Here is a 27,351-nt window from a genome sequence, read left to right as displayed (position 1 = left end):
AGCTTGGGGTCAGACACCAGTGAGCTGGCTGGGCACCATCACCTCATTGGGGTGGGGTTTTGAGCTGTTTGTTGAGCTGTTGCCTCTACTCTGATGGTATCACTGTAGTGTGTGATGGTTCGTGTGTCTGGACCTTCAGTGTTCATTATCTTGTCCTCTGCACCCCAGTGTGGTCCCCAGAAGCTGGTTCTCTAGTGCTGGAAGTGTGAGTGTCCACCCCCTGTCCACCATTTGGCCTCTCTGTTCTTTCTGGCACCCAGCTTGGAGCAATCCTGCAGGCTCTGGTGTCCGTCCGGATTCCCTTTGGCGTCTGTCCTGCAGTTGTTGTCTGGGACACGTGAGCACAGGAGAGCTGAGCTGAGAGGTGTGGACAGCCCTGGGCTGGAAAGAAGCATCCATGGGGTGGTGAAAGCTGTGAACTGCTCATGTGTTTTAATAGGCAGGGCAAATATTGACTGCTCCTGTGCTGAGCCCATGGTGGGTACAGGCACCTTCCCTGGACTCTGGTGATTCCCCTTCCCACCCTTTTCTTTATGGATGATCTTTGTTCAGCCTGGAGTGTTAATTTTCTTCCTTGGCATAAATCATCTTTGATGATTTCTGGGTTTGTGTGTGAGCCCCATGCTGTACATAAATGAATGAGTGACACGAGGAATATTTACAAATGTAGTTATGTTGTATGTAATGTACATAAGGAGAGAATGTATTTTGTTCATTTTTTTCTTAATAAAAATGTATATGCTAGCAAAGGTGTTGATTTAAGATCTGTTTGTTCTCGCATTGCTTCAGAGAGTGGAAAAATGCCTGTGAAGGTCTTTTAGTGGTAGAGAAATTGTGAAACTAGTGGCACATTCCATCTGGCCCTGTTGCCTGACCTCCCTGACGAGCTCAGTCAGTACCCCATAAATCCAGCACATACTCCACACATTCACAGGAACTTTTTCTGGGGAGAAGCACAGAGTTAGAACACAGGCTGCAGCAAACCACTGATTTTTATTATCTGACTGCAACAAATCGCTTTTTTTTTTTCCTTTACATAAGCAGAAACTTAACCTGGAGCAAAATGTTTTATTTTGGGTGCTTGAAGGCCAATGGAGTTGCTGAACTGCCCACGCTGCTGCTGCCCCTGTGCTGCCCTTGGGTGATGCCTCTTCTGCTTTATGTGTGAGGTTTGATTCCCTCCTCCACAGCCTGACCTGAGGAGGGCTGTACCAGAGTGAGTTAGGATGAAATGCAGGAGTAAATAAGGCTGAAATGCAGAAATAAAAAAGGCTGAAATGGAGAAATGGGGGTGAAATGCAGAAATAAGGGTGAGTTGCCTTTCCCTCTGACAGCCTGAAGGTACCAAGAGCTCAAACAAGTGCTCAGGCTGTGCTGGGGATGCCCTCACCATCACCCCAGCTTCCCACCCCTCTGAGTCCTCTGGTTTTTAAATTTAATAGGTTTTCCAACACTATAATACTTCCTTCTGCACAGGAAAAATACAGGCTTTTCCATGGCTGGCTACCTTGAAGGGTCTGGGTTGGTTTTGTTCCAGCTGTTCCAGTGTTTTCCCATGGAGCCTCTCCAGGGCAGGAAGCTGTGGCCCTGGAACTTGTCCTCTGACCTGGCCACCCCTCCTCACTCATCCAGAGACACGAATCTTTTACATAAGAATGTTTATTGACAGAAATACATGATGCTCTCAAAATATATTTGTAGGAAAATGCAAGAATAATCTCTTACAATCCAGTTCCTCAGTAAATTCCAGTGTAAATCAGACTCCTGTCCCCATGAGAGGTGCTGCTACACACAGTATGTAAGAGCTCTACTATATGTGCAAGGTTCAACAGGTAAAAACCACCTGGGGAATTAGGTTTTCCTTCACCAGTCCCTCATGGATTATGACTTCTGTGTGTCTTCTGTAGGCAGCAGTCACAGTATCAACCTCATCAGCTGGGTCACGGCACTGTGAGCGGGAGATAAAATGCTCCTAAAGTATTTACACGTTTCCTCTTGAATCTGAAAATAGAAAAGTCTCTTGCAAGGACATCTGAGCTGCTTGTAAAGCTCTCGCCCAAAGGTAAGAGCAGGAATCTCTTTGTACAATGTGTGGGATGTTAAAGCTGGTTTGGGGCAGAGAAGAGGAGCACAGGGAAGGGAGGAGGGGCAGGGAGGAAGGAAATGCCTGGGTAAATCTTATTTTTTTATTTATTATTTTTGGTCTAACAATTATGGCTACACTCTACGAAGGAAAGGGTTAAGGCCAAAGATGCTCATTGCTGCATTTCCTACCTGATTTTTTTTTTTTTTCCAAAAAAAGAATGTTCTCAACATTAAAAAAAAACAACAAATGTACTGTTTTCTTTTCCTGTGGAAATAGTTCTTTTAAATAGGGGAAGGAAAATCTACTATAAAATATGAGTGGTTTAAAAATATGGTGTCTGGAAAAATAAATAAATGTACAATTCCTATTCAAATATAAATCACTATAAGCACTTGCTGAGCAGTTAACATCCTCACTGGTCTCTGCTCGGAAAGATTTAAGGTTACTTGATCTCAAGCCTCTGTAGGATTCTCTTGGAAAGTCTTTGGACCTGACTCATTAAAGCACTTTGGCATCTCTTTGCTGGGAAGGGGGAATCTTTAGGCACGTGCCAAAGCCTGGAGATGCCATCCAGGGGTGTCCTTGTGGCAGCTCAGCCCTGGTGGCCACAGCATTGCTGCTGCCCTGTGTTTTCCCTGTGTTTGTTTTCTGGGAAGGACAGAAATGTGAGGAATGGACCTGCTGCTTGTCTGTCAGGGCAGCAGGGAGGCCACAGTGCTCACAGGAGCAGCTGTGGATGCCGAGGTCCATTCTCTGAGACTCATAGCCATGCTAGAGAGCTGAACTTGATGCTGCCAGAACAGGGACAAAGCTGTGGCACAAAGTTACCTGGGCAAGAGGTGTTTTTCTGCTTCATGTCAAATTTTTATCTCCTACCAGGCTGGCCTTTAGCTTTTTCTTGCTTTTTTTTTTTTTTTTTTTTTAAAGATTTTAAGTTTTTTTAAATTTATTTTATTTGTTATTTCCCCTCCCCTCCAAAATGACTTCCCCATAGTGCAGTGCACAGGTAAGTGAAGTGTGCGGAATACATTGCTAATGAATAGCAGGAATATTTACATACAAAAATAGAAAGGTTTGAACACTTCAGACTCTGCCCTTCAGTGCAGGACAGAAGGGGGAAGAGCCACTTGTATCTTCTGCCAGTTCCTGTCCTGGGGCTGAGCAGAACACCCCAATCCTCCTTCCTGAGTACTCCCAACTCCACCAGGGCTTCTCCCAGCTTCCCATTGCTCGGCTCTGCTTTTCCCCTCGTTCAGTGCAGCCGTGGGAGCAGATCCCAGTCGGGTTGACTTGGTGGCAGAGCCCAGAGGAAATGTCCCCATTGTGCCTTGGTGTATGGCAAGCAGAGGAGCAGGGCTGTGTTTGGGCTGTGTTTCACTCTGATCTGCAGCTCCTCTGGCTTGCAGAGGGTTTGGGACAAGCTCCATCCTCACTCTGGGAGAGGGACTCAGCCCAGTCACCTTCTGGTCCTGGAGGATGATCCTGCTTCTGCCAGCCCTGAGCTGCTTCACCAGAGCAAAGGCATGAAACTCTCCCCAACCTTTTAGAGCTGTGGTGAGGAGTCAAAATCCAGAAATGGCCTCAGTCCAGCCATGTTTTTCTTCTCCTCCCCTTGAAAGACTTCAACAAAGGGAGACCTGGGGGACAGACCAAGGGCTGCAGGACAAAGCTCAGCCCCAGCTTTGCTGCTGAGCTGGGAGTTGCTTTGCAGGTCTGTTATTTTAGAGGCTTGTGAAGAAGAGCTTGAGGCTGAGCTTTTAAACCTTGAGGGCGTGAAACACCAAGGCCACCTGAATGCCACTGAGCTCCCTGGCTCACATTCTGTTGCTCTTCTGCCCCTTCTACTTGCTGCTCATGCAGTAAAAATGTGCCCTCAAAAATCACAAACCATCGTGGTGCCTGTGTCCCACAGTCACGGAGGATGGGTGAGGGCTGTGAGATGCTGCTGTGTAATTCCTGGAAGGCAAATGATCCTTCCAGAGGGAAATGCAGCACCAGAGCTGGGCTCCTGCACCACAAAACCCCCAACATCACGCCTGGGCCAGAGACCAGACATCACTCTTGCTCTCCACACCCTTCCTAAAGAGGGATGAACTCAAGAAATTCCTCCTTTTCCTCTCCCTCCATCTCATCCTTTCAAAACAAGAAGCTGCTGCACCTCTCTCACCAGGTGGGTGCAGGATCTGTTCCTCAGCCCTTGGCACGGGGGCTGAGCATCCCTTGGCACTGCTGCATCCCTGCCATCCCCCTGGCTCTGGGTGCACCCATTTGCCCATGGCACAACGAGGGGCTCTTGTGCGTTTCAGCTCTGGGAAGAGGCTGGAAACTGGATTAAAAAGGAGCAGGCTGTTCCAGCTTTTTTCATTCACTACCTGGGTGTCAGGGAGGGCAGGGTGATGACTAAACAGCGTGGGCCAGAGGATTTGTCGAGCTGTAATTGCCAGGTGCTGCTTTGCTGTCAGATGCACTCCATCTCCTGTCCTATTTATTTTATTTCTCTTGATTTTTGAGTCGTTCAGTAGCTGGAGGATGGCGTGGTCAGATGTGGGATGGGAGGGGACATGCTTGGAGGAGACACCAGCAGCTCTTCAGGAGCAGATCCACCCTGTCAGCCCATGGCTGGTGTGGGAGGTGGGTCGGGGTTGGAGGATGCTTGGCCAGATGTGGCCACCAAAGTGGCTTGTGTTGTTGTGCCCCAGAGGTGTCTTCTCATGTCCTTTTCCATCCTGCACCCCATGTGGTGCCACAAGGGGCCACAATTAGTTCATCAAGGGATTTTCTGCTTTTTTGGGGGGGAATTTTGCCTTATTTTGTGTGTGTGTGTGTAGGGTTTATGGGGTTTTTTTGGGGGTGGTGGTTGTTTTTCTCTTGATCAAGTTCTGCATCCTATAAATGCGTGTCCTCCTCTTCCTCCAGGTCCTCCTTCATGAGGGTGTCCAGAGGAACGATCCAGCTGTCCCCCAGCTCTCCGTTGAGGTTCACCTTCTTCTCCTGCATTTCAGAGGAGGTCTCCATCACCTCCAGCGTGGGGTTGTCGTGGTAGCCATTCTCCATGGTCTGCATCTCCTCGGTCAGGCGCTGCTATGAGGAAAGAAAGCCATAAACCCCACTGAACAGCACCTGGGCCCTGCTGCAAGGGTCACCTCAGGGCTGTGACAGACAGCTGCCCATACAGAGTTATATAGCTACTTATAGAGACTTTCATGGTGAGGTTGAGGCAGGGGGCAGCGAGGGGATAGCATGGAGCTGGCAAGAGGAAGACTCTGCTGATGATGGGAAGGAGGAAAGAGCAGCCAGAGACGTGTGGAAAACCTCCACGAGCAGCTGCCATCTTCAGTTTGTTCCATCCAGGACCTTGGGAAGAGGTTGAGCAACACTGCATCCCAACTCCTGCCTCCCTGCCTCAAATCTGCTCTTCCCCTCCCCTTTCTATCCACCCCTGTCCTTTTTCTGGTTGCTTTATCATTCTCCTTTACTCAGGGGCAGCTCCCATCTGCCAGATCTTGAGCATTATCCTTCCTCATTCTGGAACTTTCAGTGCAAACCAGGCAGGGAGAGATGGAATCAGACACTTTATCACCCTGGTCCTTTGGTGTGATGTGCTTCAGGCTCCAGCTCAGCCCTTCATCCCTTGGCAGAACCCCAGCCTGTCCTAATATTGGATTCCCTTGGGCTCCTGCATCCCCATCCTTCCCTAGAGGGATTCAGTGGGGGACTGCAGTCCTTGCTCAGCCCTTTTTGGGGAGCCCTGTTAAAATCTGCCTGGATTCACAGCTTGCTCTATTACAGTGCTCCTATAAATGTCAGGAGACAGGCGTGGGAGGGAATCCATGGAGAAGGAGAGGGATGGAGAAGCAAAACTGCAGGGCTTGGTGCTGGCAGAGGGGCTGCAAAGGCGCTGCTGGGAGTCCCCTGTGTCACTCCCTGTGCCAGGGTGGGGATCATGGGATGCTCCAAAAGCAGAGCACACACCTGGGCTCTCCCAAGTGCTGCTGCCCTGTGGGATTGCTGGTCTCCCACCATGGCAAGGCACCTTCCAGCCATGCAGCAAGGGGAAAGGGGCTGTAAAGCTGGGCTTTAGTCCTGTTAAAAGCTCCTGGGCCCTACCAAGCACTGGAGGTGAGAGCTGGGGGTGTTACGGATGCGGCGCCCGCCCCTCCGATCCCTGTGTTGGAACTCACATTAAAGATCAGGGCCACATGTCCATCATCAAACCCGGGGACATCAGGGTGGATGTTCTGGGTATTTCCAAGATAAAACAACAGGGAGGGAGGTGGAGGGCGAGGAGGGTTGGAGAGAAAAAAAAAATAAAATAGGAAAAAAAAAACTTTCAAGTCATTTTTGGAAACGAAACAGAAAGAGAACAAAAGAAACCACCCAAAAACAAAAGCAGAAAGGAGGAATGTGTTTGATTTTTGGAAATAGCATCCCTTGCTTTGATTTTGCTGTTTTATCCTGTGTCTGGTGGGAATTTACCTCTGGAACATCCAAGTTGGACTGGTACCTATTCCTCTGCACCAGGTTATTTTAGGGATACGTGTTCCCATCACTAGAAATATCCTATTTTCTGAACAACATGGGGTGTGTTATGCTGCTATCTGTCCCTGGTGGGACGTTTTTCATGCCAGCATTTCATGCAAGGGATGATGAAACCCTGGAAGCTCCAAGGGGACCACAGTGCAGGTCAAATACTTATTGAGGTCTTGCCTCTTCCCCTATTTCTTCCCAAAAAATCAAGCCTTGTAAGTGCAAACAAGTCTGACAGGGGCATTAATTTGCTCTTCCCTCCCTCCTGTGTTCACCTACCTTGCACTGTAAATATTTAAAGTTTTATCCCTTGTTTTCCTGTGGTTCAGAGGTTGGAATCGCTGAGAAAGGATGAGCTGGTCCAGGGGAAAGCAATTTGAAGTAGGTTTGCTTCTCCATCAGGAGGGTGATTTACCCTGATTGCATAATCTGATTTCATAATTTTCTGTTTCTGTCTGCCCTAGAGCAGGAACAGCAGCTGGGACCAGTGCAAACCTCAGTGCCCCAGGGCGTGGGAATGGCCATGAGTCCTTGCAGGTGGATGCTACACTAAAATCACCTAGGAGTGCATCCTGAGATAAAAATAACATTATTTTCTCTTTCTGTGTTGGTTCTTGCTTAAATCCTGCTGCTGCTGCTCTGAAATTTGGCCCTGGCCCAGCTCTTGCAAAGGCTGAGCTCTGCAGTGTTGATGCCCCTCCTGCTGACACCCTCCTTCTTCTCTGCACACAGCCTGGGGCTCCCTGGCACCCACCCCAGCTCCACTACTTGTAAAAGTATTTCAAGAAAATTTTTTGAGGTCTACACAGAATCACAGAATCACAGAATTTCTAGGTTGGAAGAGACTTTAGGATCATTGAGTCCAACCCATGTTCTAATACCTCAACTAGATCATGGCACCAAGTGCCACATCCAGTCTTTTTTTAAACACATCGAGGGATGGTGACTCCACCACCTCCCTGGGTAGATGATTCCAGTATTTGACCACTCTTTCTGTGAAGAACTTCCTCCTTAATTCTAGCCTGGATCTCCCTTGGTGCAGCTTGGGACTGTGTCCTCTTGTTCTGTCTGTTGTTGCCCGGAGAAAGAGACCGACCCCCAGCTCACCAGAGCCACCCTTCAGGAAGTTGAAGAGAGTGATGAGGTCACCCCTGAGTCTCCTTTTCTCCAGGCTGAACAACCCCAGCTCCCTTGGTTTTTCCCCAGCTTGTTTTTGGAATGGGGTTTTGGATTGAGAAAGCCTTTCTTGTCAAAATTACAACCCAGGGTGGTACCCACTGGGCAAACCAAGTCTCCACCAGCAGAGACAGCAACACTGATGATCCTCATCTCCTGAAGATGCTTCTGGGATGGAAAAGGTGTTGGCATACCTGTCCCACCCTCCTGCCTCCTTACCTGGTCCTTCTTTTGGGAGAGGCGCTGGTGGCAGCCGTAGATGGCCGCGACGAGCAGCAGGGAGCCGGCCAGGGTGATGATGGTGATGATCAGGGGCGTGCTGAACTCGTCCTTGATGGTCATGTCCTCCACCATCTTGTCAGAGGTGACGTTGACGATGCCAAGCTGCCATGGAAGGGACAGGTCAGGCTCCTGTGCCACCCACTCACCACTGGGGAACACCCCTGGGGCAGCTGTGCCGTGACCAGGGACCCACTTACCTCCTCTAACCTGTCCTTCTTCTCCATCAGCCCCATGAGGACTTCTCCAGAGTCCAGGGGAGCTGGGGGAAGAAAAAGGCTTCAGTGAGCACAAGGTGTGGAGAGGGAACAGGTTGTGCCACCATCCCCTTGTCAGAGGGGTGACCCAGTTTCTGGAGGAGGGGGATGAAGATGTGTGGGGATGAAGCCAACCCTTGTAGGTGCTTCACAGCCAGACCAGGAGCCAGGGTCTCTTGTGGAAGGGGGACAGCCCCAGAGCCTCCAGGCCCCACCATACATCTCAAGTGGATGATTTACAAGTGAGCCCAGTGAGGGGCTGTACCTGTCTCCTCAAGGATTAGTCTCCACTGCCTTCCCTGAGGTTGAATGTGGAGTTTGGATCACCCACCCGGCTCCTGTTCTGATGATGAGTAAGAGCAGATGGAGCCCAGGCCTTCCTCCCCCTCATGCTAGGACAGCAGGATGTCTCCATCTCCCAGGCACCCTGGTCCTAAAGCAATGTTTGAGCACACCCAGGCTGAGCTGACATGAGCGAGAACATCCTTTCTGTGATCTTTGGAGAAGGATTTAAACTGGGCACCCAGTTTTAACCACCTGGGAAGAATTCTGGAGACTGAGGAACATGGATGGACATGACTCCACACGGTGGATGGAAATCTGGTGCATTCCTTGGGGCGCAAAGCTCATTTCTGGGATTGTTCCTCTCCCAGACCACTGGGATGGGGCAGAACAAAGCCTTGGACCAAGCTCTAGTAGATGCGAGGGCTCTGCCAGGCCTCCAGCATGGGGTCCCCAGTGCCAGAGATGGGGTCATACTCACAGTGCAGGACCACCCTCACAGCCCAGTGGTGGGAGGGTCTCTCGCAGGCCGTCAGCACCACCGTGCACCAGTCCCTGCTGGCATCAAATCCCTGCTGGGCCGTGGAGCAGAAGCTCTCAAAGAAGGAGTTGTTCTTGCTGGCAGCCATCCACTCATCCTGCAGTGACAACAAGGGTCAGCACTGCTCCCCCACCCAGGAACTGCACCCTGCCCCATTGCCAGGGGTGCAGGATGTCCCATCCTTATAGAATGACCCCTTTAACACTGGATGTGCCCCTCTGTGCCATGGTTTGGTTGTCGCAGACATCTTTTATGAAAAATCCTTTCCTTAGGATTTTTCCTTCTGAGAAGCTGAGAGGCCTCAGGAACAAAATGTAAACACTGGTTATCTGCTGCTGTGGAATGCAACAGGTGCATCTGGGATTGGTCTCATGTGGTTGTTTCTAATTAATGGCCAATCACAGTCAGCTGGCTCAGACAGAGAGCCGAGCCACAAGCCTTTGTTATCATTCTTTCTTTTTCTATTCTTAGCCAGCCTTCTGATGAAATCCTTTCTTCTATTCTTTTAGTATAGTTTTAATGTAATATATATAATAAAATAATAAATCAGCCTTCTGAAACATGGAGTCAGATCCTCGTCTCTTCCCTCATCCAAGAACCCCTGTGAACATGGTCACAGTTTGGTGGACAAGGGTCATAGGTTGGACATCCATAGGTGATCTCAGAGGTCTTTTCCAACCAAATGGATTCGGTGATCTCCCCTCCTCCCTGTGCACTGCCCGGCTGCCGCCGGCCCTCCGGGGAACAGGAAAGGTTTAAAAGGAGTTTCTTTACAAGGAGCCGAGCTCTTGGCTGCCGTTCCTCAGCGGGGCCCTGCACCAGCCTTATCTGTGAGCCGCAGCTTTCGGTGTTCCAGGAATAGCAGGTCCCTGAGGGAAGCGGGGCGGGGGGGCTGGGGAGGCCAGGGGGCCGCAGCGGGAGCAGGGCAGGGCTGTGCAGACCCACAGTTCCCCATCTCCAGCCTGTCTGGCCTCTGTCCCCACCAACACAGCTCCCTGTCCTGCCCAAAACTTCCCTACAGCTCTGCAAGGAAGAGCAAGAGAGCGTGTCTTGCTTTTGGATGGAATCACAGAATGAATCACGGGGTGGTTTGGGTTAGAAGAGACCCAAAACATCATCCGGTTCCACTCCCTGCCATGGGCAGGGACACCTCCCACAGACCAGATTGCTCTATGCCCTTCCAACTCGGCCTTCAACATGTCCAGGGATGGGAAACCACAGCTTCTCTGGGCAACCCAAAGCATCCCTGGAGAGGTGAGAGAGAGGTGGATGGAGCCCACGTTCCCTCTGGGGTCTTCCTGTTTTTTGGCTCCATGCTTTGTAGCATCTGGGAGCTCAGTAAAGTGCTCCCTCCTGCCTCCGCAGATCCTGAGGTGTGGATGTGGCACTTAGGGACACGGGTTAGGGGTGGATTTGGCAGTACTGGGTTAATGGTTGAACTTGATGATCTTAGCAAGCTTTTCCAACATAAATCCTTCCATAATTCTGTGCAGAGAGGTCCTATGTGAGAGGTGCTGTATTTACAGCTCCTGCGTGCACAAGTCTTTTATGACACAGGTGATCCTGTGTGTAAAAGTCCTTGATTCCTGCTGAAATGAGGTGGGAAAGGCTCTGCTCCTGCCTGCTCCATCACCCCAACCCTTCCCCTCCCATCCCAACACCCCTGATGGCTGGAACACTGCAGGGATGGCAGCTGCCGACCCAGGGACGCATCTAATCTCACCCCATCTTATCTAAATATTTGGGAAGCAGCAGTGGAGACAGGATGAACTTGCCGGGGCGGAAGGCTGGCCCGGGGTACAGAGCTCAGCAACGGGAGGCCCCGGCTGTTCCAGGAACGGCCACTGTCCCCTGCCTGTCCCTGGGAATGGCCACTGTCCCTTGCCTGTCCTTGGGAACGGCCACTGTCCCCTGCCTGTCCCTGGGAATGGCCACTGTCCCTTGCCTGTCCCTGGGAACAGCCACTGTCCCTTGCCTGTCCCTGGGAGCTGCCACTGTCCCTCGCCTGTCCCTGGAACGGCCACTGTCCCCTGCCTGTCCCTGGGAGCTGCCACTGTCCCTCGCCTGTCCTTTCGCTTTGCACCGGCACAAGCTCCCCGGGGCCCCTCTGTGGGGTCCCTTTTCCATCCTTGGGAAAAGAGCTGGATGGGAAATGTGCCCCAGCCCCAGGGCAGCATTCCCTGCGAAGCCGGTTCCCAGCAGGACAGGGAGGAGGGGGCTGCAGCTCGGTGCTTTTATCACGTCTGGACGCTGGGTTGTGCTCCTACGCTTGGAATGTCCCCGAGATTTACCAGTCCCTGTCTGTGCAGCGCTTTTGCTTGGCAAAGGAAGGAAAAGCCTCTGCTGCCTCCCTGCATCCTCCTTGCCCTGGTTTTGCCGCAGCTCTGCTTTACCCCAGCCCTCAATAACCTGTTAATTCCCCTACCACCCCTTGGGGGATAAAAGAAGATAATTTTGTGGGTGTGAAGGGAAACGGGATGCGAGGCTAAAACCTCGCTGAGGTTTTTGCCACTACAAAGGGGCAGCTGGTGGGCAGTGCCTGAAGCCCTTTGGAGGGTGAACTGGAGGGATTTGCCCTTTGCAGGGGCAGGGTGAGGCGCTGGGCCGGCAGGGATGCCCTGGCAGCTCCCCCTGCGCCGCCTGCATTCCTTGGCCAGAGTTGACAGGAGCTGCCGAGCAGCTCGGATCCGGTTCCCACACTGGCGGGGACCTAAAACCAACATCCCCGAATGAGGTAACAGCACTTGAGTCAACAAACCGGCCCGCCAGCTGCACGGGCTGAGGGGGGAACACGGCCCTGCTCGGCCAGGGAGTCCCTCTGCCTGCTCCAGGGACTGTCCTGTGTCATCCCCGCACCAGTGGGTGTCACACAGCAATTCCAGTGGGCTCCAGTGGTCCTGCTGTGGTTTTTGCATGTTCTGGTGCTCCCCAGCTCATCACTGACTCAGCTCCTTGCCCAGGTGAGGGAAACGATGGAGGAGGAACACCTGGGAGATGGACTGAACCACACACCACAAACTTACTCTAAATAATATTAACAAAACTACAATGGGATGACACAACTTATTAAAGATTCTATGTGCAGTTGGTGACGACCTAAAGCGATGATCTGCATTTTGTTTCATTCCTTGGATAATTCTGGTTATTTCTTTCTCCAGGCTACACCAACCACCTCTGTCATCATCACTTCTTGCTTCACCTAACTCCTTTTGGGGTTGGGATAAGGAGCAGAGCATCCATCCATCCATCATCCATCCATCCATCCATCCATCCATCCATCCATCCATCCATCCATCCATCCATCCATCCATCCATCCATCCATCATCCATCCATCCATCATCCATCCATCCATCCATCCATCCATCATCCATCCATCCATCCATCCATCCATCCATCCATCCATCCATCCATCCATCCATCCATCTTCCACCCATCCCTTCCTTCCAAGGCAGGAGAAACCCAACTGAAAATGCATTTGTGAGCCAGACCTCAGAAGAAATCATCCTCCAGAATGTAAAGTATTGAGCTAATAAGCCTTACTAAAAAACTCATTAAGATCCTGCTGTAATCAAAGGAAGGAGAAGGAGAAGGTGGAGAACATGGACCAACCTGCTCAGCATTGGTTCAAAGCATCACCTGAAGGGGAAGGATGCAGGGAACCAACCAGCCTGTGAAACACCTACAGTCCACAAAGTGGTACCAGCTGTATATTTGGCACTTTTTAAAAGAATTTCTAGTTTGAATTCCTTGTTTTCTGGAGAAAGTGATGTGTGGTGGGGTGAAAGGTCTGCAGTTCCTGGGTTCAGTCCCAGCTGTTTGCTGGGTACCCCCCTCACTGGTGCTGCCCCACCAGCCCAGCTGTGAATGGGGTGGGTGGCTCTGCACTGTCCTCTCCCTTTCCCTGTGTGATCCAGACGTGTCCCCCACCACTGGTCCCCCCACACAGCCCTGGCTTCTTGCTGGATCTGAATTTTTAGTACAATGCCACCCCAACTCTGGCTTGTTCCTCGAGCAGGGTTGGAGCTGTTTCTGGAACACTTCTTACAGCACACACTTTCCTGTTTTCCCACGGGCTGTGAAACACAGAGGATTTTTTCACTTTGCTGTCAGGATTTGGCTACAGACGTGTTTACCAGGCCTACAAAGCAGGGAAACCAGATAGTGCCTTTTCTCTGTTATCTGCTCAGCTTGGGAGGCACAAAATGGGCTGTGATTTTCAGGAATACAACGAGTGGAAAGTTAAGGGCAAGCTGAGAGGGAGGTGCTTGGTCAGCCAAGGAGGGTGATGGGATGGGAGGATGCAGCCCTGCAGCCTTTCTGTGGCTGTTTTGGGGTGTTATTGGCATTTTGTGCTAACAATGCTCTGGCTCGTTATTGCACCCAGAAGAATCAAAGGGAAGCAGGGTGGGAGACTCCCCTGCTCTCCAGCTCCAATGCTCCATGGCCCTGGAGCAGGCTGTGATGCCAAGATGTGGTTTCTGCCCATCCCTCAGCTCGCTGGTGCTTCCCAGCCTCACCATCCCTGCTTCCAAAATTCTTCCAGGACAACTCCATGGGAAGGACAGCAGCTCTGGGACATCACTGTGCCCAGAAGGAGGGGGGAAGCTTTAAACACCAGCCCAGTCCTAAATCCCTTTAGGCTCCAAAATTGGATTTTGTCAATCTGATTGAATATTTTTATATATTCAGTACAAAATTTGATGAGAAGGTTTTCCAGCATGAACCTGCAGCCGTGTCCAGACATTACATGGGGAAAAGGATGGTCTGAGGAGAGACCATCCTGCTGGAGCTCCATGGAAATAAGGGCCCTCCTTGGAATCATGTTCAGCATTCAGAGCATCACTAAGGACGTCACCACTACTGCAGGTGTGTGGGCAAGGAGCATTTACACCCAGAGAAGAAAGGTGACAACAGACAGCAGGCAGGTGCTTGCCCTCCTCCAGGAGCCCTGTGGGTGATGCTGGGAGGTCCCAGCCCTGTCCAGGGCTGCCAGGCAAGGCCTTCACCCAGGCACAGGGAATTTCAAGAGCTGCTGTGCTCAGGAATTGCATTCACAATGTGTCTGGAGGGGTTTTGTGAACACTTCACTTGGAGAGCCCCTTCCAACTTGGCTGATTCTGTGATTCATTTAGGACAGTGAGTGACAGGACAATTAGTTAGTTTTAATAAGTTTAACTAGTTTTAACTAGTTTTAATTAGTTTTAAATTAAAAGAGGAGAGATTTAGATTAGATATTAGGAAGAAATTCTTTACTGTGAGGATGGTGAGACACTGGAGCAGGTTGTCCAGAGCAGCTGTGGCTGCCCCTTCCCTGGAAGTGTCCAAGGCCAGGCTGGACAGAGCTTGGAGCAACCTGGTCTGGTGGAAGGTGTCCCTGCCCCTAGCACAGGCTGTGAGAAGGTGCCAATTTTCCACTGCTTAGACTGCCAGAAACCAGAGCATTATCATGCCAAACCCCATCCCTGAGCCCTACCCCACTGTCAGGACCTCCCCAGTCATTTTCTGGTGTCTCTTCCTCTTTATCACCAACTTTAAACTTCTTCCTATTTGGAACTTGTCAGCGCAGTGCATCTTCCTTATTGCAGGAAGCTCACAGTTTCCACCAGAACCATTCTGGATATCCCTCAGGGACCACCAGCAGACAGTGCCCACCCACCAAAAAGGGTCCTGGTGTGTGGTTCTAAATTGGGTTTCCCTGCTCCCAGCCTTCCCACCACATTTTACTGCTCCCTGGTCTTGCAAAGGGTCAGAAACCAGTGAAATGGAATTTTTCCCTCTCATTTAAGGGTTCTATGAGGGCACTGAAGAGCACAGTGAGTCCCAAACTCCAGGCTCCTCTGCTTCCCAGCTGCTCTGCAGTTGGATGCCACCCTAGCCCAGTGTGAGGTACAAGACCTCACAAGTGCACAATAACTGTAGAGGAACACCTCAATTTTTTTCTTGAGTTTTGGGACAAAATTTCAGCCCCTCAATTTAGGAAAAAAGCTTTCCTGCTAGCATAGGGAAAGATTTATCCTTTAAAATTTTCCATTTGTCTTTCTGAAAGATGTGGGTGGGTTCAGCTGGTGCTTCTACTTGGAGAAGGCGATGCTGGCCTCTTGTCCTCCTGCCACATCCCCCACTGGTGACATTGCTGAACGTGGGTTTGCATTCACCATTTTACATTGGTGGCACCTTTGATGAAATTCCATCATTTCTGAGCATTTCCTCACATCCTCAGAGCACCACAGGTTAAAATCTGAACCTCCAACAGCTGCTAATTCTCCATGGAAGCCAAAAAGGTGATACTTACACAGGTTCTGGGCTCTTTCAGGTGGATGGAGGGCCTGGTATGTTGCACCTCTTCTCTACAGATGAGCTGGAAAGGCAGAAGGAAAACATCACTAAGTGGTGGACAAAGGCTGGAAGGAGAGTTGGTTACCAATCCAACAGCCCATCATTTGTTTCCTGGGAAAAGAGCCTGACCCCCTCCTGGCTGCACTCTCCGGGGAGTTGTAGAGATCCAGAAGGTCCCTCTTGAGTCTCCTTGTCCCCAGGCTGAGCCCTCCCAGCTCCCTCAGCTGCTCCTGGTGCCCCAGACCCCTTCCCTGCTCCCCTTCACCTCCATCCTCATTTTCTCTTCTCTGGAAAGCTCCAGGAGAAAGGGATGGGAGTAAATGACCTCTAAAGGTCCTTTCCACCCCAAACAGTTCTGGGATTCTGCAACCTGGAATTGCTTTGCTGGCAGATTTTCACTCTCTCTGACACGGGAACAGCGGGAAGAGCCGCAGGCTCCACGTGCACGTGGGATGGAGCTGGATTAACCCCGCTGAGAGGTGCCCACCTCCCCAGGTGGTGCTGTTACCTCGTTTGAGGAGGAGATGTTGGGCTGTGGGTGGCCAGAGGTGCAGCTCTCTGCCTGGTCTGTGTGGTCCCCCGGGGCTGCAGGCTGGGCACTGGCAGGGCTCTGGGAGGCACTGCTGGGTTCGGCTGACGCAGGTCCAGCGCCCTGGGTGCTCTGGTCTGGCTCCCCAGCATGCACCAAAGAAACAAGCAGACAGACACTGACACAGGATAGAGGGTACAGCTGGCACAGCCCTGTTAAGAATCACCTCAAAATCACTTTTCATCTCTAGTTCTACCATGAAGCTCATTCTGCTGGAGAGGCTTTAGATTCCTTCTTTAATTTTATTTATTTTTTTATTTAACTTTGATATGGAAAGAATCTGATTACTGATTTTATTTTCTGCTGCTGAAACTTGTGAGAGAGGAACCAAAGGCTATTGGATGGCTGTCGCAGACATCTTTTGATGAAAATCCTTTTCTTAAGATTTCCTTCTGAGAAGCAGAGAGGCCTCAGAAACAAAATGTAAACAATGGTTATCTGCTGCCATGGAATGCAACAGGTGCATCTGGGATTGGTCTCGTGTGGATGTTTGGAATTAATGGCCAATCACAGCAGAGGTGGCTCTCTCTCTGTCCGAGCCACAAACCTTTGTTATTCATTCTTTTCTATTCTTAGCTTAGCCAGCCTTCCGAGATGAAACCTTTCCTTCTATTCTTTTAGTGTAGTTTTAATGTAATATATATAATAAAATAATAAATAAGTCTTCTGAAACATGGAGTCAAATCTACATCTCTTCCCTCATCCTAAGACCCCTGTGAACACTGACACAGATGGCTGTGTGTGGGTAGCTGGGTAATCACTGAGAAGTGTGGGGTGACCCTCCTTTCACTTTATCTGGGGTGTCTTCCATGGAGATTTCCTCAACAGGCACAGACCTGGATCTGCCACGGTTGGGATGCCATAACTTCTGCTGACTGCACCTCCCTGGAAAAATTCCAGGGGGACAAGCTTAGGAGTAGTGCCTGGTTCTACAGGAGACAGCCTGGTGTGTCCTGCCTGGTATTCCAAGTCCCAGATCTGCCAGCCCCATTCAGGTGTCTCTGATACCTGAGCTCACCTCTGAGGACTTGGTTAAGCTCTGAATCATCTTAGAATTATTTGTGCAGTGGGAGCAGGGCAAGGAGCACAGCAGCCTCCTGCCTCCCCAGATCCCTTTGAAGACATGGATCTTCATCCTTGGCTTACTAATTGATCCTTAAGTGGTGACAAAGAGAATTAAAATGCCACAGGATGTTCACAGCCTGTCTGCTCTCGGGACTCCTACCTCTTCTACAGTAAAAATGAGGGATATTTCTCTCCCAGACACATTGTGAAGGCTCCAGGAGAGAATTAATTCCAAAGCCATCTGTTTCTCATGAATTCTGCCAGCTATTTATTAAATATAAAGGGGTTTTTAGACCTCTTCAGGCTTAAATGCTTGAGGCCCAATTTGAATTAACATAATTTTATATATGATCCTTCAGTGGAGAACAGTCCTGTGGAGCAGGAGGGGAAAGAAAGGAAAAAGAAACATCCTTCATGGATATTTTCACCTCATTCCTACCCACACATGAAAACATGACTTGGGGGAAGCCAGTGAAGATGGCCTTGCAATAAAACCTTGGCCCATTCAATGGTGCCAACAGCTGAGAGGCTGAGGGGCATGGAGATGGTTTTTGAGTGGCTTCTGTATTCCAGGTAACTGGAAATTGGGTCAAGAAGAGCATTTTCCAGGGGAAGATAATGAAGGGCTCCAGTGTGATCACAGCTTTTATTCAGGGCCAGATGTGAGCTGAGCCCACAATCCCAGCCAAGTCTGGAAGGCCCCATGGAGCCCTCACAGGGTCTGTGGATTCCCTGTGGATGCCAGCAGACAACATGCCAGTTTGGGAGGCTGAACCAGACAAAATGCCAGTTTGGGAGGCTGAACTGTGCCTCACCAGGACACCCAGGAGCTAACACAACTGTAAAGCTCCAGAGGGTCAGAGAAAACACCTTACTGGTGTTCAGCAAGGTCCTAAACATCACGTGGACACTCCTACTGCTGCCTAGACAGCAGCCAACGCCCTCCTGCAGCACTGACGGACGTCCTACCAAAGTCAGACTCCTCAGGGCTTGTAAACTCAGAGTTCAGCCACAAAATCCCCTTAGTCATCTAAAGCTCATTTTCTGTGCATGCCCAGACAGCCTTGCCTAAGCTGTCAGCTGCACCAGGGATCTCCCAGGGGCAGCATTTTGGGGGCTGTCACATTGGTTCCCCAATTCTCCCATTTCAGTCCCCAGCCCATTGCTGCTGCTCCTGTTCCCTGTCACTGGAGATCGAGCCACTGCAGCTGATGGTGCTTCAGGCACCATTTGGTCCATCCAAAAGCCAATGCCTGCACTTTGCCACTTGATTCATTCCTTGGATTTCACTGCCTGCATTGACTCGACCTCCACCAAGGACAATTGTCACAGACATCTTTTATGGAAAATCCTTTCTTTAGGATTTTTCCTCCTGAGAAGCTGAGAGGCCTTAGGAACAAAATGTACAATGATTATCTGCTGCTGTGGAATGTAACAGGTGCATCTGGGATTGGTCCATGTTGGTTGTTTCTAATTAATGGCCAATCACAATCAGCTGGCTCAGACAGAGAGCCCCAAGCCACAAGCCTTTGTTATCATTCCTTCTTATTCTATTCTTAGCCAGCCTTCTGATGAAACCTTTTCTTCTATTCTTTTAGTATAGTTTTAATGTAATATAATCATAAAATAATAAATCAAGCCTTGTCATCTTTCAGAATCCTTGTCTCTTCCCTCATCCAGGAACCCCTGTGAACACCGTCACAGACAACAGTGCTTGTCACACAGACAGCCACACTAAAAAGGCCTAAAATGGGACAAGGTGGTGACAGCCTGTAATGGCAGGAGGTGCTTAGGTAGCCAGAGGGAGAGAAAACACAAAAAGGCCTCCCCAGCACAAGAAACCAAGGTTCCTATCCCGTTACCTGCCCCAGGAGCTGTCATGGTGGTTGCATCTGGGACCGTGTCTTTGCTGCCATGTTGTGACATCGGAGTTGTGGTTGGGGACAGGGATCCAGTTGGAGGGGTAACAATTTTGGTGCTTCCAGGACTGGTGGAAGGGATTGGTCCCTGGGCTGGAAAACTGGAAGAAGGAGTAGGCTGCTTGGTGGCACATGGCGGAGGAGTGATAGCACACTCCTTGGAGCTTTGGGAAGAGTCAGTCCTCGGCACTGTGGTGCTCGTAGTGATATTAGGCTTAGGATCCTGATCCATAGGCTGCTTTCCCTGAGACTCTGTGGTGGCAGTGGATGTGACAACAGCCCCTGTAACTCCTGGAGAATTGGTTTCATGAGTGATGACGACAGATTGTGCAGCAGTGGTGGTGCCTGAGCTTCCCGAACTGGCTGTAGTGCTGGGTTGCTGTTGACCAGTGGGGCTTGTAGCAGGGCTGGTTTTGGGGTTAGGGGTGCTCTGTGCGGGGCTGTCCTGCCCAGACGTGCTGGCTGAAGGGGGGGCAGCAGGCACTGTGCTCCCTGATGCCGTGAGGGCGGCCCCTGCCACCGGGGCAGGAGATGCAGTAGTGGGGGACGGAGCCACTCGCGGGCTGGTTGTGGTGGTGGTGGCGATGCTTTGATGAGGGGTGGCTGTTGACACAGTGGTCTGAGTTGTGACAGTGGTGGTGGTGGGTTTGAGTGTGGTAGTTGTTGGTGTAGTGCTGGCTGGTGTGGTCTCTTTAGGGCCTGCAGGTGGGGTCGTCGTGGTGGCTTCTGCGGTTCTGGTGGTCGTGGCTTGTCCTAGGTCTGCAGAATCCTGAGATCTGACACCTGGGAAAAGAGAAAACACCAAAGTCAATGCTGAACTTAGGAAACTGCCCTTGGTTTCCCCTCAGAACGTGTATCTGTAGAAGTAAACACTGGTATAAACCAGGAGTCATTCCCTCAGGGCTTGCCTCGTGCTCTCCAAAGTCATATCAAATTCCATGTTCTGGTGTCACTGTGTCCTGCAGGAAATACAGCAGAGAAGGACAAGAGGAACCTCCAAACACAGTCAAACTAGCAGTACTTTAGAGCAAGAGCAGGAGGACAAGGCCTGCTGGGTCTCAGGACAGGTTTCCCTCAGATGGGAAGTCCAGCAGCTTCCATGAAAAGCCCTGCAAGTGGTTCCCAAAATAAAGCAGGTCCAGCCCTTGTAAGGGGACAGCCAAGGGATGCACTGACTGCAAGTGCCCATCCCTGCTAGGAGGGTCTCCCCCATCCCTGAAGAGATAAGGTGACACAGAATCACAGAGTCATTAAGGTTGGAAAACACCTCCAAGATCATGAAGCCAAATTACCTCACATTATCACATGCAAAGAGATCTGTGTTTGTTTCTGAAGAATACTTTAAACTTTCAAATGATGAAGCTGTTCCTCAGTGGGGTTTGCAGCTGAAGGACAGCTCACCTGACAAGAGAGAACTCTCCCACTGCAGAGAGCTCTGCAATGTGCAGCAATGCCAAAATGGGATATTTTCACTGCTAAACCAGTATAAAAACCTAGGTCTATTCTTCCGTTTGTAATCACTGCAGGAGCTCCATCATTGGCCACAGAGAATTTCCCTATGTGGCAATCACCAGTTCTGGGCTCTTGCTCAAATTCACCCCTGGAAAAGTTTGATCGGTTTTTCACCTTTCAGGAAACATGGGCTGAGCCACTTTATCCATGGATCCCTCTGGAGTCAAAGCAACGACCTGATTTGGAGAGAAGGTTCTTCCACTTGGGGACTGTGCACAAGAACTGCTATATTTAATTAGTTTTTTTTTTCCCATGAAGAATTCGTATATTATTTCCAACCCTCCAAAACAGGAGTCACACTTCCAAGGATTGATTTTTAGCCTAATGCTGCTCTCCAGAAATATTCTTTGTTCCTCCATGCTGGCATGGAGGCAAAGTATCTTCTCTTTTAGAGCCTGTCTATTGACACTGATTGTGCATGATGAAACTCAAGTTTCTGGTGGGAAAATTTAACTCCACCATGTCAGGATCTGGCTTGAGAAGGAGCTGGGGAATGGCGTTTGGGATGGGGTGGCTGCAACAAGTTTGGGTTCCTGTGGGAACTGCCTGGGGACAGGGTGGGTTTGGAGGGGGCAGAGGAGCTACAGCTGGGCCTTGCATAGGCATCCAAACAAGGAATGGAATGGAATATAGAATATTTCAGTTGGAATGGACCTGCACTGATCAGCTCATACAACTGCCTGACCATTTCAGGGGGATGACAGTACCACAGAGTGATTTGGGTTGGAAGGGACCTCAAAGATCATCTCATTCCAAGACCTCCTGCCATGGCAGGGACACCTTCCACCATCCCAGGGTGCTCCAAGCCCTATCCAGCCTGGCCTTGAATGTTTCCAGTGATGGGGCAACCACAGTTTCTCTGGGCACCCTGTGCCAGGGCCTCACCACACTCCCAGACAAGAATTTCTTCCCAATATCCCATCTAACCCTGCTCTCTGTCCCTTTAAAGCCATCACCCCTTGTCGTGTCACTCTGTGCCTTTGTAAAAGTTCAGATCTCCTCCCAAAACATGGTTTCCTCACCAGCCACCAAGAGCAGCCACTCCTGGAAACACAATCAAGATCTGAGTGTAACTGAAAGCAGCAGCATGAATTATTTTAGGAAACACTTGGCTGGTGAGAAAACATTTCCATTACATCTGCAGGAAAAGGGCTTTTGTGGAGATAAGTCATGTTTCCTATAGGCTGACCACTGTCTGCAGGAGAAGAAGAGGTAAAGAAGTAAAACACCATCACAGGGTCCTGACAGATAAACCCCACCCAGGTGCTGAAGATAGACGGGAGTTTTGATCTACCACCTCCTTAGTTGTGTTATCAAATTGTGTGGCTTGAATTATCAGTGACGGTTGCACCAAGCTGGGGAGAGACCAGGCATTCAGTGAGCCACAAAATGGGTCTGTCCCATAAATAGGGTGTAAAAGTTTGGCAGGGGGTCTGACAACAAAAGAGAGGTACCAAAAAAATCCCCTAAAGGTAGAAACAATACAAAAGAGATGTAAAGAAAGAAAGGGTTGGAAGGAAGGAAGGAGGAAATCCCCCACTGCTCTCATTTCCTCTTCATGCTCCAGGCTCATCCCAGAGGGGCAGAAACTAAAGGCTCCCAACAGAGGTCAAAAAGACAATTCAATTCAACTCAGTCCAAGAGAAGGGGACAGGACCCTGCTTTGGCTCCGGGCCAGTCCTGGTGGCCAGCTGGGACCACCCTGTGATCCAAGGAACCAGGATTCCTGCCCCAGCACTTTCCTGTCCCACCCTGGGGAGATACAGATAGGATTTTACCACTTTTAGCAAAAAAAACTGAGAGCAAAAACCCAAAGCAAGGGGTTATTCTGTTAATGGAGAGATCTGGTGAGATCCTCCAGGCTAGTCCTGGCTGGGGTGGTAGCAGGGTCTTTTTTGGGGCACAGAGTGATACAGTCCCCCCCCCAAAAAAGGACTGGGAGAAGAACCAAGACTCAAGTTGCTGCCCAAAAATCTCATTAGTATTCTATCTTTCTGTATCTCTGCATCCACTCCTAGTATTCCTCTTCACTAAGGTCAAAAGACATTAAAAATCCATTTATTCTTCCTCATTAAGCCAGGACCAGTGAATTAAGTGGAATCAAGCATCATGGACTGGACCTAAAGCACACCAGTGGAGAGGGGCTGTGGCTACAGGGCTACAGAGCTACAGAGGAGCAGCAACATCCATCTCCACACCCCTCCTGCAGGTTTTGGGGCACCTTTCTGTCAGCATAATTTTCCTTTTCTATCCTGCTGCATTAAATTAAATTGTGTTCTCTCTGCTGCTGCACCAGGTGCTGCTGCAGTCATGGGGCTCAATACCTTCCTGCAGCTTTATTGCTCTGAGCTTAATGTTGTTGTTTGTCCAGGGACTCTGTCTCACTGCAGCTTTAGGAAAAAATGCATTTCATTTAGAAAAATTGCTTTTTTATTTTTTTGATGTCTTGCAGGATCACCACCCACAGAAGAGCTGACTTAGGCCAAACCCATTGCAAACTTAATTCCAAAGCAGAAACAACCACAGAGCAAGCACCACAGTCCCAGGAGTCACTATTTTCCTTCCACACATACTGTGTCTCTTTCAAATGCCAGAAAATGGGATTTTTTTCAATGTCTTCCCCCCTCACTAGCCACCTGTGCCAAATTTCAGTGGTGGACCCAAGGGTAATAACTGGTAATGAGCCCCTGTTTGCCTGGGCTGGTGGCCAGTATTGCCTGACAACTGTCCCCAGCAGAAGAAATGAAAAGGATCTGGTTGAAGGAGGAGAAAAGCCCTGGTTAGAACAGCCAGACAGGACAGGATTATGTCTGGGGCCCCTTCAGCATGAAAATCACTCACAAAAGATACAGTAAGTCCTTTTGCAGGGGACAAGTGATCCCTTCATGCCATGAGCCCGGAGATAAAAGGATTTAAGACATCTATGAGAGAGGAGGAAGATGGAGCATGGAGATCCTCCAAGTTATCGCTCCCCTTACCCAGAGGAGACCCTTCCCAAAAGAAAGTCCACTTGAATTTCAGCCAGAGTCCCTCAACCTGTTTTCCAGAAGGCAGAAAAAAACCACCTGCCCTTGACCTTCCTGGCTGCATTTGGCATGCCAAGGCCGCTTTTCTGATTTCACTTTTCTGGACCGTCACCAATTCCCCATTTTACAGAAGATGAGAGTGATTTAGCAGCTACCAGGGGTATTTTGACCTGGCTGCAGTGAGTCCAAAGGTTGGTCTGTGCTTCTCTTTTTGTGTCCCTCAGAAAAGCCAAAGCTCTGGGCCTGGCTGTGGGATGGATCTGTGGGAGGAGGCCGCGAGGCCTGCAGGCACCGCGGCCAAACGGGAGGAAATGGGAGCGCTGCAAAAACATGATTTCATGTCCGGATACGTGTATCCCACAGCCAGGCCTGTGACACAGTGTGGCTGGGACAGCTGGGGACAGCCAGGAGGGGACACAACTTTCCTTTATTGCTAATTACCCAGACAGGCTCGTTCGGCCCATTTGGGAGGCTGACAGAGCCTCTGTGGATGGGGATGGGGTGGGAGCTCTCTGGTCAGGGGCTGGTGGGATGTGGAAAGTTACCTGTCACAGACATCTTTTGTGAAAAATCCTTTCCTTAGTATTTTTCCTCCTGAGAAGCTGAGAGGCTTCAAAAACAAAGTGTAAACAATGATTATCTGCTGCTGTGGAATGCAACAGGTGCATCTGGGATTGGCCCATGTTAGTTGTTTCTAATTAATGGCCAATCACACTCAGCTGGCTCAGACTCTGTCCGACACACAAGCCTTTGTTATCATTCTTTCTTTTTCTATTCTTAGCTAGCCTTCTGATGAAATCCTTTCTTCTATTCTTTTACTATAGTTTCAATATAATATATATAATAAAATAATAAATCAAGCCTTCTGAAACATGGAGTCAGATCCTCATCTCTTCCCTCATCCTAAGACCCCTGTGAACACAGGTCACAGTCACCCAAAATGTAAAAGGAAAGGTGATCTCCTTTGTGCCAGCACAGCTCCTCACAATAGCAGGTACAGACACAACTTTGAGCTGCTTGCACCATCTCTAACTCATGGAATCACAGAACGGTTTGGGTTGAACGGGACCTTAAAGGGCCTCTAGTCCAACCCTCTGCCATGGGCAGGGACACTTTCCACTATCTCAGGATGCTCCTTGAACTCTTGAACACTTTCAGGGATGGAGCAGACACAGATTTTCTGAAGGCATCATCATCCTCATAGGAAGAAATTTCCTACTAATTTCCAACTAATATCTAGTATAAAGTGTCTCTCTCCCAGTTTAACCATGCCACGGAGTGATGCTTTGGTTGTAACCTCAGCGCGGTGAGTACGTGAAATTTTGCAGGCTGGGGAAGGCACTCAGGGAAGAAGCTTTTTTGGAAAGGTCAAGGCTTGGAGAGCAAAAAGAGAATCAAAGAGGCTTAAAATGCAAAGTGAAAGGACACGTCCCGTCCATCCTCCCAGAGCCCACCCAAAGCCAGCGATTATTCCCTCTCCAGGCAGCTCCTCTGATTATTCCCTCCCCTACAGCTTCCCCTTCCTATTTTGGTAACGCCTCCCCCTGTCTCCCCCCCATCCACCTTGTTCAAACAGCTCACATATTGGCTGAAATTCTATTAATAGTGAGAAAAGGAAACTCAAAAGAATAACTTAGGAAATGGTGGGTGACACACCCCAGGCCGGCGGGCCCGGAGCCTTAGGGCAGCCAGGTCCTGCTCCTCCCAAGGCGGGATGAGAAAGCCAAGGAGCCTGAGCAGCCCGGGGAGGGGAAGGGATGTAAGCCAGGCCCTGAGGAAGTTCCTATTTTCCTCCCCTTTTGTGCAGCCTTTCCTGATTGAACAGGGGCAGCGGGTTGAGTTCATCAAAGGCAAAGCAGGGGCTGAGGCTCCAGGGGTGGCCTCTCCTAGGGGACAGCATTTGCCAAAGGGAGTGAGGAAGCTCTTTTCTTTGCCCTGCAAGAAGCTCTTGGGAGAAAGGAGGGTTTTATCTATCCTTCTGCAATGCAGCCATATCTGAGGTGCAGCAGAGCCCAGCCACTGCAGAGGACAGGAAATCTGTCACCTCCTTTTGAAACTGTGAGAGGGATCAGATTGGCAGAATATCACAGAGCAGTGTTATTTATCCTGGAATTAAGCTGGGCTACCAGAGCAAGTGGTTACTTCACAGGGTTTTTAATTTTGCCTGTGCAGATGCTCTTTCCCTTCCATTGGCTTAGGGATAGATGGGATCCAAACAGGGTCTTCCTGAGCTGCCTGCAGAGATTTTAGTGAGGGATGTGGTTCAAGGACAGTTTACACACCACCCTGGCACTCTCCATGTCTTAAGATGCTTTCCTAATGAGCATCACTCAACCCCTCTGCTGCCAGCCTCACCATCAGCTTTATGAAATGGCTTCACCCAGGCCAAAGACCAGCTTGGCTTCCTGGGTTAGAGAATGGGGAAAGGTCCAACAGCATCTGCCAGAGCATTTGCCTCTAATCCATCAGTCCAATCATCCAGTGCAGACTTATCCTCTCCAAACCCCTGCCACAATAAAAACTGCTGCAGAACACTTTTGATAGAATTGCTCTGCAAAATGTTCAAGATGAGACCTAATGGCTGGCTCTAATTAGGGGAGAGGCTGCATCAGAGGTGTGGGCAGCAGGTCAGGGGAGGGGATTCTTGGCTGTGAGGGGAGTGAGATCCTGGCACAGGGTGCCCAGAGCAGCTGTGGCTGCCTCTGGATCCCTGGAAGTGTCCCAGGCCAGGTTGGATGGGGCTTGGAGCACCCTGATATTGGGGAAGGTGTCCCTGCCCATGACAGTGGGGTTAGAATGAGATGATCTTTAAGGTCCTTTTTAAACCAAACCATTCTATGGTTCTATGAAATAAGTGTGCCTGGACTCTTATTTAAAGCCACTGGGTTTATTGTCAGCAGGGAACCTCCTTTGCCCCCCTGTGAAAAGACTCTATTGAGAAAAACTCTTCAAATTGCTGCTGTTTAGATAGTGTGTGGAAGTGACAGTGAGATGGAGGCAATAATGCTGACAGTGCCCTCCTCTCTACTGCCAAATTGAAGGAATCTGCAGCCACAGCCTCTGCCCTGAAACCCTTCCCAATAAACCTTTACTGTATGGACTTGGAGCAGGGCAGGGGGAAGAAATGGATGTGCTTCAAGCCCCAAGCAGTGTTGCCTCATCTCCAGATGGAGAGGAGCACCCAGGGCTTCCTACTCCACTGCCAGCCTGGAGATACCCCTCGGCAGGAGATCTGGAGAATGTCCTCACAGCATTTTAGCGTCATCTTGAGGACTCTGAGTCTGCAGCATTTTGCAGTGAGTCACATCCCTATGGTAGCCAAAAGGCCACTCTGCTTTGAGAACTGGAAAAAATTCAAGTTTTCCCTATTTTTACAAAGTATAAGAAGCCTGAAGCCCAAAGAGTAGGACTTGAAGCAAACCTCATGTGAGCTTTGGCTGCTTCATCTTCTCTGTTAGATCTGCCTGGCTTTATTTTATTCACACAACAGCCTTTAAACCTCCTTGATTTCAAAAAACCTACCCACAGCCTGATACACTTTTCCTGCCAGGAGTGTAACTCATGTCCCCAGAACCCAGGTTTTGATGAACCAGCGTTTTCTGATGACAAACTTGCTTCATTAACAAATTCCCCATCAGCTCTTTCTGCAAGTGTTTGAGCCAGCTCAGCTCATCTGCTGTTTCATTTGGAAGTGTGACAAATATTAAAAATAATCATCCCAAGGCACACCTCCCCATACTCCTCTTTTCCTGTAG

At 49.9% G+C, this 27,351-nt stretch overlaps 1 protein-coding gene across 4 annotated transcripts in view; it reads right to left on the bottom strand.

Annotated features, from left to right (window-relative positions):
* Nucleotides 1-2,978: 2,978 nt before the first annotated feature.
* The window catches only part of PODXL (podocalyxin like), a 46,702-nt gene continuing 22,329 nt past the window's right edge, over nt 2,979-27,351 (bottom strand). The window contains exons 2-9 of one of the 4 annotated variants that reach the window (XM_059473188.1): nt 19,002-19,841; nt 15,994-16,151; nt 15,442-15,507; nt 9,089-9,245; nt 8,269-8,330; nt 8,009-8,173; nt 6,268-6,324; nt 2,979-5,167 (exon numbers count right to left, since the gene is read on the bottom strand). In XM_059473188.1, the coding sequence (XP_059329171.1) occupies nt 4,973-5,167; nt 6,268-6,324; nt 8,009-8,173; nt 8,269-8,330; nt 9,089-9,245; nt 15,442-15,507; nt 15,994-16,151; nt 19,002-19,841 (1,700 nt within the window). In that variant the 3' untranslated portion in view covers nt 2,979-4,972. The remainder of the gene's footprint in view (nt 5,168-6,267; nt 6,325-8,008; nt 8,174-8,268; nt 8,331-9,088; nt 9,246-15,441; nt 15,508-15,993; nt 16,152-19,001; nt 19,842-27,351) is intronic. The other 3 variants (XM_059473189.1, XM_059473190.1, XM_059473191.1) reach the window with 3 other exon arrangements.

This window comes from Ammospiza nelsoni, chromosome 5, assembly GCF_027579445.1.
Source record: "Ammospiza nelsoni isolate bAmmNel1 chromosome 5, bAmmNel1.pri, whole genome shotgun sequence".
In the NCBI taxonomy this organism is placed as follows: domain Eukaryota; kingdom Metazoa; phylum Chordata; class Aves; order Passeriformes; family Passerellidae; genus Ammospiza; species Ammospiza nelsoni.
This window is presented reverse-complemented; position numbering and strand designations above follow the sequence as displayed.